Source organism: Tetranychus urticae, chromosome 1, assembly GCF_039701765.1.
Source record: "Tetranychus urticae isolate SD_2017Ah chromosome 1, NJAU_TeUrti_SD_1.0, whole genome shotgun sequence".
NCBI classification, from domain to species: Eukaryota; Metazoa; Arthropoda; class Arachnida; order Trombidiformes; family Tetranychidae; genus Tetranychus; species Tetranychus urticae.
In genome coordinates this window covers 27,709,535-27,721,751 of record NC_142958.1, presented here as the reverse complement: position 1 = coordinate 27,721,751, position 12,217 = coordinate 27,709,535, and the positions used below count along the sequence as shown (strand labels likewise).

The 12,217-nt window shown below is 33.8% G+C and overlaps 5 protein-coding genes across 7 annotated transcripts; 3 read left to right on the top strand and 2 right to left on the bottom strand.

Annotated features, from left to right (window-relative positions):
* Window positions 1-353: 353 nt before the first annotated feature.
* On the top strand, window positions 354-2,985 carry LOC107369917 (deoxyribodipyrimidine photo-lyase). The gene is made up of 4 exons (XM_015937888.3): window positions 354-1,116; window positions 1,184-1,810; window positions 1,876-2,416; window positions 2,666-2,985. Exons 1-4 carry the CDS (start codon window positions 720-722, stop codon window positions 2,715-2,717), a joined length of 1,617 nt encoding a protein of 538 aa, XP_015793374.2. The 5' UTR covers window positions 354-719; the 3' UTR covers window positions 2,718-2,985.
* Window positions 2,986-3,035: 50 nt separating this feature from the next.
* Window positions 3,036-5,307, top strand: LOC107364587 (F-box only protein 42). 2 transcript variants are annotated; one of them, XM_015932011.3, is made up of 4 exons: window positions 3,036-3,403; window positions 3,529-3,733; window positions 3,839-4,629; window positions 4,696-5,307. In XM_015932011.3, the coding sequence occupies exons 2-4, from the start codon at window positions 3,568-3,570 to the stop codon at window positions 5,263-5,265; spliced, it is 1,527 nt and encodes a 508-aa protein (XP_015787497.1). In that variant the 5' UTR covers window positions 3,036-3,403; window positions 3,529-3,567; the 3' UTR covers window positions 5,266-5,307. The 2 variants fall into 2 exon arrangements, with proteins under 2 accessions (XP_015787497.1, XP_089122220.1); XM_089266094.1 differs by having other exon boundaries at window positions 3,063-3,403; window positions 3,487-3,733.
* A 91-nt stretch (window positions 5,308-5,398) lies between these two features.
* On the bottom strand, window positions 5,399-7,440 carry LOC107364586 (putative ATP-dependent RNA helicase DDX49). The gene is made up of 2 exons (XM_015932009.3): window positions 6,776-7,440; window positions 5,399-6,701 (listed from the first exon to the last, which is right to left on the bottom strand). The coding sequence occupies exons 1-2, from the start codon at window positions 7,155-7,157 to the stop codon at window positions 5,515-5,517; spliced, it is 1,569 nt and encodes a 522-aa protein (XP_015787495.1). The 5' UTR covers window positions 7,158-7,440; the 3' UTR covers window positions 5,399-5,514.
* A 136-nt stretch (window positions 7,441-7,576) lies between these two features.
* Window positions 7,577-9,125, top strand: LOC107364651 (uncharacterized). The gene is made up of 2 exons (XM_015932081.3): window positions 7,577-7,889; window positions 8,006-9,125. Coding segments are annotated over exons 1-2 (945 nt in total). The 5' UTR covers window positions 7,577-7,888; the 3' UTR covers window positions 8,950-9,125.
* A 615-nt stretch (window positions 9,126-9,740) lies between these two features.
* Window positions 9,741-11,822, bottom strand: LOC107364529 (acetyl-CoA acetyltransferase, mitochondrial). Of its 2 annotated transcripts, none has more exons than XM_015931903.3 (5): window positions 11,562-11,822; window positions 11,365-11,482; window positions 10,514-11,283; window positions 10,161-10,318; window positions 9,741-10,069 (listed from the first exon to the last, which is right to left on the bottom strand). In XM_015931903.3, the coding sequence occupies exons 1-5, from the start codon at window positions 11,574-11,576 to the stop codon at window positions 9,949-9,951; spliced, it is 1,182 nt and encodes a 393-aa protein (XP_015787389.1). In that variant the 5' UTR covers window positions 11,577-11,822; the 3' UTR covers window positions 9,741-9,948. The 2 variants fall into 2 exon arrangements, with proteins under 2 accessions (XP_015787389.1, XP_015787390.1); XM_015931904.3 differs by having other exon boundaries at window positions 11,365-11,456.
* Window positions 11,823-12,217: the final 395 nt, after the last annotated feature.

The following is a 12,217-nucleotide window of genomic DNA, read 5'->3' as shown; positions in this document are numbered from 1 at the left end:
AAATATCTAGGCAGAATGTATATATATGAAATCTCCATTAAAAAATACACCTGAAAATTCTCATCTTATCTTGGATCAAGACTAGGTTAAGTATTTTGAACAGAAACGAATGTCGAAATGCATGCGATCTATCCAGCGCATCAAAATATCTGATTCTTATGATAGGTCAAGATTAAGCATATAAAAATAATTAGGTTCCCTTTTATTCTAGGTCGGATCAAACTTATACTTGAACTCTATCTTTTCTTTAATATTTTAGTTATTTTCTGCGATATCTAAAAAATTATAAGTCTGTTGAGTTGAAAAGAGTTAGATGCATGGAATCAGCGTATGAAAATACATTAGAAAATTTTATTCAAAAAAATCATAGGCAATTTTACCTATTCTTTTGGTTTTCATCCTTGATTGGGATTTGTTAAGCTTACAAACCGATACCTTGAATAAATATGTTATCGATAGTATCGAAGCATGTTTTTACTTGCATTTGAATTTTTTTACTTCGATGTTTTCAGGATTTGATATTTTAATTCATGTTTAAACATTTTATTCTCTATGTTTTTTTTAGTTTTCTAATCTACTAATTTACTTTATTAAGCTCCAAGCTGATTTTTAACGGTACAATTCGTCATATCTCTAGCTCTTGCAGATTGCTTTTGCCCTCACGTATTACTCATTCGCGATCTCTATCTAGTTTATCCACTTTCCATCAAGTTTTCGTTATGGGACCCAAAAAACGTCAACTTTCTCCAACACCTCTCAAAAAGAAAGATAAAACTGATTCGGAAGATTCTTCAGAAGAAGCTGGTACGACTTCAGCTAGCCTTGATGAAGTAAAGAGTGAGCAAAGCGCAGATCCAAGTGAACGATTGTTTCAAGAAATAAATAAAGCTCGTGCCGCTGTTGGTAAATCGATTGAAGATTTCAAGTTTAACAAAAAAAGAGTTCGAATGTTAAGTGATTGTAAGGTAGCATCCGAGGACTGTGGTGCTATCCTGTACTGGATGTCTCGTGATGGTCGAGTTGAAGACAATTGGGCCTTATTATATGCTCAAAGACTAGCTTTAAAGTTTAAAGTACCTCTGCATGTTTGTTATTGTCTTGTCCCGGTATTTCTCGGTAAGATGTTCACAATGTTTTGCAAAATCAGTTTCTAAACATCTTTTTATCTTTGATTTTTCTTCAGATGCAAGTATAAGAGGATTTCACTTTCTTTTAGGAGGATTGGAAGAAGTTGAAAAGGATTTATTGTCAAGAAACATTCATTTTCATTTACTCTTAGGCGCGCCTCCTGAAGTCTTGCCTAAATTTGTTTTAGATAACAATATTGGTGGAGTTGTCTGTGACTTTGCTCCACTCAAAGTTCCTATGAGATGGGTTAATGAAGTTTGTAAAAAACTTCCTGAAGATGTTCCTTTATGCCAGGTTGATGCACACAACATTGTACCGTGCTGGGTTGCATCAGAAAAACTAGAATATTCTGCGCGAACTATCAGACCAAAAATCAATAACAAGTTGCCTGAATTTCTCACTCACTTTCCCCCAGTGGTGCTTCATCCTTACTCATCTGATGTCAAATACGAAAAAGTAGACTGGGTTAGGGCTGAAAAATCTTTAGAATGTGATCGATCAGTCCCAGATGTTAACTGGATCAAGCCTGGTTATCGAGCTGGAATTAAAATGTTATCTGATTTTGTTGAGAAAAAAATTCGCTGGTACAATGACAAGAGAAATGATCCAAGTCAAGATGTTCAATCTAACTTATCTCCATACTTTCACTTCGGACAAATAGCCCCACAGCGAGCTGTTTTAGGTAAATCTAAAAATGGAACATTTCATTCACATCGATTTCTAATTTCATCTTTTACATTTTTATAGTTGTTCAAAAGTATAAAAAGCAATACAAAGAATCGGTAGAGGCCTGGGTAGAAGAAGCAGTTGTCAGACGTGAATTGGCTGACAACTTCTGCTTTTATAATCCTAACTATGATTCACTAAAAGGTGCTCCGGAATGGGCTCAAAAAACTCTTAATGATCATCGAAAAGATAAACGTCCTTATGTGTACACTAAAAAAGAATTTGAAGATGGTAAAACTCATGATCCTCTGTGGAATGCTTGTCAGATGCAATTGGTTCGCGATGCCAAGCTTCATGGCTACATGAGAATGTATTGGGCTAAAAAGATACTAGAATGGAGTAAATCTCCCGAAGAAGCACTAGAAATCGCTATTTATTTAAATGACAAATTTGAATTAGATGGTCGAGATCCAAATGGTTTCGTAGGCTGCCTCTGGTCCGTTGGTGGTATACATGATCAAGGATGGGGTGAAAGAGCGATCTTTGGAAAAATACGATACATGAATTATGAAGGTTGCAAAAGAAAGTTTGACATCAACACTTTTATGGCCAAATATAAAACGTAAGATTTTTGTAAAAAATGAATGATAAGCAGTTAACAAAATCTGACGAATGATAAGTGATTAGTTCTACTGATTCTAGCAAGCTTTTAATATCAATTTTTATTGTTTTAGTTTTGATTTGTTTTATAAATTTGTTAATTTCGATCTTGTTCGTTTATTACAAGTTGGTGAATAAGATCAAATCTCTGTCTCGTTTAAATACAAAAAATACACTTGTACATCACTAATTTCAATTTTTTCTTCTCTAGGATCTCGTCTAAAATCAACCCTTGGACTGCTAGTAAGAAAACTAAAAAGTGATCTCATGCAATCATGCAATCATATGATACTCATGGAGCTAAGAAATAGCCAAAGAACCGTACACACTCAGATTTATTTCATTGGTCATTCACAATTGTAAATTAACTTTAAAAATAAATTAAAAATGCATTTTGTTGCACATTCTTTCTCTATTTTAGTTTGGATTGAAATCAAATTTCAAATTGAGCCTTTTTTATTTTTAATAATGCAACTAATATTATGTAAAAATTATTTCTGACTTTTTAATTTATTAAATATTGATCCAATATGACTGAATTGTTTATTTAGCTACCAAATCTAAATCATTATAAGACCCCTCAATTTTGGAAAACATTTTTGTTTACATTTTTTAATCTTTAAATGTATCCATTTTAATTTGTTCTGAATCATGTATTCACTTTGACACCACTTAATTAGGTTTGTTATGGTTTAAATATAACTCTGATTGATAGTCGTCTAGTTGATTGCAGTGGATCGACTTAATCAAGACTTTGTCTTTAGGAACAACTTCATAGTGAAAATAGTGAGAATAAGCTATTTACAGTCAATTTTACTGACTTTTACTGGCATTTTCTGGCAAGTTTCAATTTTTCTAGTGCGACAGAGTTTGATTTCAAAGTTGAACAATCACCATTAAGACTCAATTTTTCGTTAATTATATTTATCTCTTGTTTTGAGAGTGTAAGGTAAGTGTAATTACAGTCTAAAATTTATTTTTTTCTCTTTTATATGATAAACTTAAAAGCTATGCATCAAATCTAACCTGTAGTAAACCTTGTTGATCTTTTTTGCTCGCATCACTTTTTATTAGGCTCTACAATTTCATCAAATTGACGCGTTTGTCCAAATAATGTCACACCTGGATTTAACAAGAGATGACGAGGCCAACATAAATGTCCATTACATAAATAACATTCCACCCGAAGTTTTTAAATACATTTTGAGCCATCTTCCTCATTACAATGATCTACTCGTTTGTAAATTAGTGTGTAAATATTGGTATGATTGCGTTATTTGTAAGTAGTTTTCCACTCTTGATCTTGATGAAAATATTTTTATCGTTAGCTATCTTTGCATTCTTAACCTTATTTTCCTTCTATTCTTTAATTTTTTCTATTCAGCGACTCTGGAAACCAGAGCTAGGAAGTTCAAAACATGTTTACGTTCATCTAACATTGAATGGTATCGCTATTATCCTTTAGATGTTCCTCATATCTCAGCCAGATATTCTCATAGTTGCTGCCTTCATTCGAATCTTATGTACATCTTTGGTGGATGTAATAGCGGGAAGACAACTTTCAATGATCTTTGGACATTTGATCTATCTCAACGTCAATGGATAAGACCATTGGCATCTGGAAACTATCCTCCTCCAAAAGCATGTTGTTCTCTTGTGGCTTTTAAAGATAAATTAATCTTATTTGGTGGCTGGACACACTCATCGTCCAATAGAATTCACGACTCTTGGAAATTATTTAACCATGTGCATGAATTTAATACTAAAACTGAGAAATGGTCTCTTATAGAAGCAATGTCTGACTGTCCACCATTGGCTGGGCACAATGCTTGCATTTATGGCAATGAAATGATTGTATTTGGGGGATTGCAATCTATGGAGAATGCTCCATATAATTATCTACCTAGTAACGACATTTACGTTTTCAATATTTTGAGTCACAATTGGCGTAAAGTCGAAACGATTGGTATTAAGCCTCCTTCCAGATATGGTCACTCTCAATTTATAATTAACGATCATTTAGTCATTCTCGGAGGATCTGCTGGTCCAAAGAAACCCTTATCCGACTTTTGGATTTTAGATTTGAGAAATGAGCCATGGACTTGGCATCAAGTAGAAGTTGTTAATAATGAATCAACAGAGCAACCTATCATCGGTACTAATCCAGTGTGCAAGGTATGTGATTTAAACATTTTCAATGACATTTTAGTATCTAATGTTCCATTATTTTTTATTTCTCAGGTTGATGACTTATTAGTTTGTCTAAGTCGCAATGTCAATGCGAAAAATCCGCCTTCCTTAAATGATGCAAACTTTTTCAAAAAAATTTTAGAACGACATCGAGGCAAACCCTGCGGATCCATCAACAAACCTCGTTATCGTCTTCAACCTCAACCTTCGCAATTAGAAAGGCGTAAAATTATGAGTTCTGGAGTATTAGACATGAACAATGAGACAATCAAGGCAGCCAATAATAACCGTCGAACCGTCAATGATTCGTCCAATAATATCCAAGGCAGAGGAATAAAACCAATCAAACTGTCTACTCAAAAGTCACACTTCTCACCTAACATGCATGACGCCCTGTTTTTATATAACCTGGACATCTCACAGATTATTAGTCACAAAAAAGTCTCTTGGCTGCAACAAGAAAATTCAATACCAGGCCCTCAGCAGCTTCATTTGTACAGCTTAGTTGTTGGAGACTCCGAAATTATCATGTTCGGAGGGATAAGGATAGAAAATGGTGTGGCAAACTCAACTGTTTCCAATTCCATCTATATCGTCACCGCACAAAAAACAGTCATTTAACTTTTTGCCTCTATTAAAATGCTCTAAATTTTTTGCTCCTAATATTTGTGACCTAATATTTATTGGTTGAAGGAAAATTTTTTTTTGATTGCATACCAAAACATCGAATTGTATATAGATTGGTCAAAATAACTTTTAGAGGTTACAAATCATAGGTTACTTTATTTCAATAACATTATAAGACATTGATCAAAAAATATTAGTATTATCGATGGAATACTAAATTTACTCAATTAAGCGATCATGCTTTCATTTTTTTACCTTTCCAATTTGCTTATTCATCTCACTTTTTCTCTTCTTTTGTTTACTTTCGAGGTCAACTCCTTTAACTTCGGCTAATTCATTCATTTCTTTTTCGATGGCAATTTCAGCGTCTTTAACTGCATATGTCACTTGTTTAAGAATTTCATTACAATGTTCTTCATCTATTGCCTCTTCTTGCTCCATTCGAATACCAATGAATGATTCTATGTTTTTCAACAATTTGATGTCATATTGACTGACCAGGGTAATCGCTTTGCCAAGATACTTATGTTGACTTTTAGTAGGTCGGGGTGTCAGGAATTTTTCAGGATCCAAGTTAGATTCACTTGTTGAAGAGGTTTCTTCTGTTGTTTTTGTTGGCAAAGTTTCTTCCATCAGTTCAGGTACAGGTAAACTTATTGATGAATTTAAATGTGGTTTACGACAGGTTCTACCAACTCGATGAACATAACTTATAGCTGATTTTGGACAGTTGTAGTTTATAATAAGGTCGACAAGAGGTAGATCAAGTCCACGACTAGCCAAATCTGTTGTCACTAAGATTCTAGATTTCAAAGATTTAAATTTATCGATAGCAGCGAACCTTAATGCTTGTTTCAGATCTGAATTCAATAAAACTGGATTTAGGTTGAAATCTTTACCAGCGAAACCTAATGTTATCAAAATTTTATGAATCAATTTTGCCTCCCTTTTAGTTCCACAGAAGATGATTAACTGTTTGAAATCCAAATCTAATAGCGCTTCAACCAAAAAGGCAGCTTTGACGTTTGAAGGACACAAGAAATACCTTTGATCAAGGTAAGGATTAGTTGATAATTCTTTTTTGATGCTATCGATTGTAGGTAACAGATCGATGACAATTGGTTGATTGCTTTCATCTTTCTCGGCCAGAACTTGTTTAAGTGCCTCTAATGCTGGTGTCAATGATGCACTGAGCACAACAGTTTGTCGTCGTTTATTTCCAACTTCTTTACAATCAATCCAGTTCAAAAGATCCTTTAGTTGCGTGCAAAATCCCGGTGTAATCAGCTGATCTCCTTCATCCATAACAAGTATTTCAAATTTAAAACTTCGCTTGGAGCCACATACATCTAGATAATTGCGGTTTATTATTTGATCCAGAAACCTTCCAGGAGTAGCTACGATAATGTTGGGTTTACCTAGCCATAAACCTGTGGTGAATAAGAAATAAGTATTAAATATACAAGAAGTATAATGAAAGTTTGAGAGCGAAGTTTTAACTTACCTTGAACATCTTCACTAGCATTTTCTACTCCGTAGTTTCCCCCGCCAATGATGAGTAGACTTGTGACCAAAGCATTTGCAGTTTTACTTTTTGGTCCAGCAAGAACAGTGATGACATCATGAATTTGATGAGCTAATTCACGAGTAGGGGCTAATATAAGAGCGAAATATGGCCTAGGATCTACTACCAAGCGTTCCAGAATGGGTAAAACATACGCCAATGTTTTACCTGTTCCTGTTTGCGAGCAACCAAATATATTACGACGTTCCTTTAACAACACTGGTATAACCGCCTTCTGAATAGCAGAGGGCTTTTTTATACTAAGAGAAGCGAGTCTTTTCACTAACCAATCACTCAATCCAAGTTGACGAAATTCGCTCATTTCATAGACACAAAAAGAAAACCGAAACAAACTTAAAACTACTTATGTGAGTTGTTTGCTACCAAACACGTTTTCAGTTTAAAGTCAAGTGTTGCTAACGATTTTAGAAAATTGGAGGAAAATAAAGATTATTTAATCTGTGAGTGAAGTGAGTTAAATAGTTTAATGATGCGTTCACTAATATTTAAATTAAATTATTATTATAATGGAACAGAAACTAAAAAGGTTTTGATTTCAAAACAAAATTATTGTCAATAATTTAAAAAACCAACTTATGGATTTGTTTACTTTTAACAAGCTCAGCTTGAGCTGCTCAAGAGTCACTTTATTGCAGTCACAACCTTTCGATCTATCGAAAAGGAAATCGATGCACAAGTCTTATGTCATACGATATGAACAGAATGGACATCAATGTAAATATGATTTAAACATTAATGCATGTTATGAATTTAAAATTATTGTATATTTTTGTTCTTCAAACAATTATTTTTGACCTTATGCCCCTGTTTATTAAAAACCTTCCGTAATTGTAATTTAAAATGAATTATCACCAACCTTTCTAAACCCAAAATTGACTGTACATTTAAGATTGACAATATTGTCATTGCAAAAAAGTCACTGCTTTTCGACACCATATTATCCACATACCGTTGTCTATATTGATTGTTAATCAAAATTTGCAAAATAATTTGACCCTTGATCCACGAATTATTATTATTAACAAGCTAAAAAGTAAGCTATTCCTAATTCAAACTCATTAATGTTGTCAATCTCTCACGCCGTTTTTTTATGCCTTGCAATTGTTTTATGCTACTTTTTAATATTTATTTTCCTTTTTTTATTAACAGTGCCAAAGCAATGTTTGGTGAGATCCTGTCCAAATAAAAGTGGATCATCTGAACATACTTTGTTCAAAATTCCTGATGACATCAATAGACGCACAGCCTGGTTTGAAGCTGTCGCGTCACAATTGCCTAAAGGTTCAACCATAGAAGATTTAAACAAAAAATTTGTCTGTGATGCTCATTTCGCTCCGTTTATGTATCATATTTCTGGAAACAGACGAAAGCGGCTTTTTTGTAATGCTATTCCTCAAATCAACGAACCTGAAACTCCGGACACGAATAATTTATTACCAGATCCTCAAGACACGAATACTTTACTACCAGCTCCTCAAAACACTAATAATTTATTGCCAGCTCCTCGGAACCCGAATATTCCATTATTGGGCGCCAATCAACGATCAAAAGCATGCCAAGTGTATAGTGAGAGAGAAATTGTTCAGTTAAAGAAAAAAATACTTAGTCTAGAGAATAAAATCAGAAAACTCAAACTAGATCCGCCATCATCTCTAATCTACAAAAATCGACATAAATTAGCACAATATGTTTCAAATGAAGCCTGGGTTCTTTTTGACTGTGCTATACAAAATCAGCAACGTGTAACACATGGTTTCCGTCACAGTTACGAGGTTAAGAGGTTAAGTGCGTCCATTGCAAATACATGTCGAAACAATAGAGTGGTTTATAAGACTCTTAAATCGATATTTTCTTTGCCTAGTTATCGAACTCTTGGTAGATTTGAAGCTGAAATCGGTATGAAACTGATTAATGGTGCCGATGCTTTGACCATCCCAACTAGCAACTCTAGCATACATAGTATGCGAATTGAGTGTACAAACACAAGTAATATGAGTACTGAGGATATGAATATCGAGAGTATAAGTGATGACAGCAATTACATGCAAAATGCACTTGTCGAAGTTATTCCTTCCCCAATAATTTTTGATTAAGCACAAAATTTATTCTGAATACTGGTTATGTTCTTCTCTGTTAATTTGATTATTATTTCGATCTAACGTATTTTCAAAAATTGTTTTTTTTTGTATATGGAATTTAATTTGATAGTTAATGTAACAAAATATAAAATACTAATCTATTGTAAATAAATTAAATGATTGCATATTAATGAGTATTGTTGAATTTGTACATTTTCCAATAACTACTCAGTCAATTTTTTGATAAATTATCTGCTTGTTATTATTTCTGTTTAAATTTTATCATACATTTAATATTGCATATCGATGTAAATTATTTTGAAAAAGGCGATATCCAAATCTTGGTACTACTGTAATACTAATGACCTCAGCGATCAAAGCTAAATTGTTTGGTGGTCGACGTTTCGCTTAATATAGTAGTAATAACGATCTAAACTGTATCAGTCACCAACAGTGTCACCAACTAATCATTTATTGAACTTGAACTTTGCTTAATAAAATTTGTTTGTATTAAAATAATTCTTATCGACTTCTCGTTATTTTTTAATTGAGATGCATTCTTTTTGAACGACGAAAATAAAGATATAAAAACGCCATACGAATCTCTTCAGACTAACAAACCAAGTCTAGGGAAAATAGTTGATTCAAGGAATACGATTCATCTATACGCTTTCAAAAGCCGGCTAAACTTATCTACTTTTATACCAGTTTTATGTTTTAACACAACTTGTTGATTTACACCTTGTATGTAAATTTGATGCATAAATGCTATAAAACGTAGTGATGATAAATAATGAAAAAACATGTTTACGGACATAACAGTATCAGTATTAATGACATAAATTATGGTCAATGAAAAAGAAACAAAATAAACTATATTTATAACAAACTATAAATAACTATTGATAACTAATCATTTCAAACATATAAGAATAATATCGCATGTGATCGTTTACGAAAAGTCCTAGGCTTTTAAATTAAATTTGATTGTTCGATTCTTTTGATTAAGATTCATCAAAGCTTCTGGATAAGCATAGCTGATGCGCCGCCGCCTCCATTACAAACTCCAGCTAATCCATATTCATTGGGACCAAGGTTAATGGCTAAGGTACCAACGATTCGTGCACCCGACATACTATACAATCGAATGAAAACAAATAAGAAAAAATTAAGAAACCAACATTAGATAATGAAGTTAAATTCAAGAATTAGATCAAGCAAATTACCCTAAAGGATGTCCCAAACCAACAGCGCCTCCATTGATATTGACTTTACTGCTATCAAGACCCAATTCCTTAAGATTAGCCAGGGCAACAGCACTGAATGCTTCGTTAATTTCAAATTGAGCAACCTGGTCTTTACTTATTCCAGCTTTTTGCAATGCCTATGATAAAGAAAATGTTAGAAAGTCACGTTAGAATCATGAAAAAGGTTAAAGATTCTAATGATAGGTTATCTCTCTTTACTATTCCAATCGTTAATTATCGTTCAGCTTAGGGGAATGAGCTAACGGACTCAACAGATTGGAAGGTTAATGAAATAAGAGAGTAATCGGATTATCTTGAAATTTGAAAAATACCTTAGGCATAGCATAAGCAGGAGCAATACCAAAATCTACAGGAGCGACAGCGGCATCAGCATATGAAACAATTTTTGCCAACGGCTTAACTCCGTATTTCGCAACAGCTTCAGAAGACATCAGAACGAGTGCAGCAGCTCCATCATTCAATGTGCTAGCATTAGCAGCTGTGATAGTTCCTGAGTTCTTGATAAAAACTGGATTTAAAGCGGGAATTTTATCAAAATCAACCTTATCTGGTTCTTCATCTTTTTCAACCAGTGTGGGTGGTTTTCCTCTTTTACCGGGTATACTAACACTAACAATTTCTTTGGCAAAGATACCATTAGAGGCTGATTTAATGCACCGAGTGTAACTTGTTTTAGCATATTCATCCTGCTGCACTCGAGTTATCTCATATTTGGATGCGAGTTGTTCAGCACATTGACCCATATGACAACTATTGAAGGAATCTGTTAATCCATCATTGACGCAAACATCTATTAAGGATAATCCTCCATATGGTATTTCACCACGAGGTAGGATGAAAGGAGCATTGGACATGCTTTCCATACCCCCAGCCACTATGACATCAGCATCTCCAAGAGCTAAACTTTGGGATGCAAAGGCAATTGCTTTCATTCCAGAGGCACAAACTTTATTTACAACCGAACAAGGCACTTTTTGCGACAATCCTGCTCCAAGAGCAGCTTGTCGGCCAGGAGTTTGACCACATCCAGCTTGTAAAACTTGACCTAGAATAACTTCATCAACATCATCAACAGAAATACCTTGATGAGCAGGACAGAGAATAAGTTAGAAATATTAGCTTATTCATCAGAAATTTATCAGATAGACATGCTTTTACATACCAGCTCGATTTACGGCTTCCTTGATAGCAATGGATTGAAGCTTGGTGGCTGGAAGTGAGCTCAAAGATCCTTTGAATGATCCGATCGGGGTTCTAGCATAAGAAACGATGTAGACACTCTGTGATTAAAAAGGGACAAAAGGATGTAAACTTGATAAAGATTGATAAAAGCTGAAAAATGGTGAAAAGTAAATTTACCTCATTTTGTGACATGGTGATCCGAATAGTAGAAATAAGTACTGAGTATAAGTAGAAACTAAGGAAGTAACTAGATATTAGATTTGAGAGCTCTTGAAACAAAAATGTACAGCCAAATATGAGTGAAGACGGTCAAATGAGAAAGAAGGATGTAACTGGTTTTGAGGAAATAGTTTCAAAGTTATTACTGGTTTCCTCAAGTAAATTAACTTGATCATCAACTAATTTTAGAGCAGTGATGTGTCTTTTTACTATTGAGCATTTGCATTTATGGGACCAGCATCAGCGTCATCATTATTTAATACCTTGCCTTCAGGGTCCAAGGATGGATCAGATTACGAAGTCTCATTAACAGAACCGGGTTAGTTGATGATGTAAGACATTGTTCATTCAACAATAAGAGAATCAAGAAAGCAAAATAAAAGGAAAGACATAGCAAAGGGAAAAGTGGAAAAACACAATGGAAGCATGGGAGAGAAAAGTGATTAGTTTACTTTTTCACTGTTGAGTATCGGTAGTTTAGAGATTAATTACACCTTCATGAGCTATAAAAAATTACAAACGTATTCCAAGAATTAAGAGCATTTAAAGGCTGATTGTTCCACACTTTAAATAGCAATACAAAATGTTAAACTGATATAAAGGTAAAAAAGGCA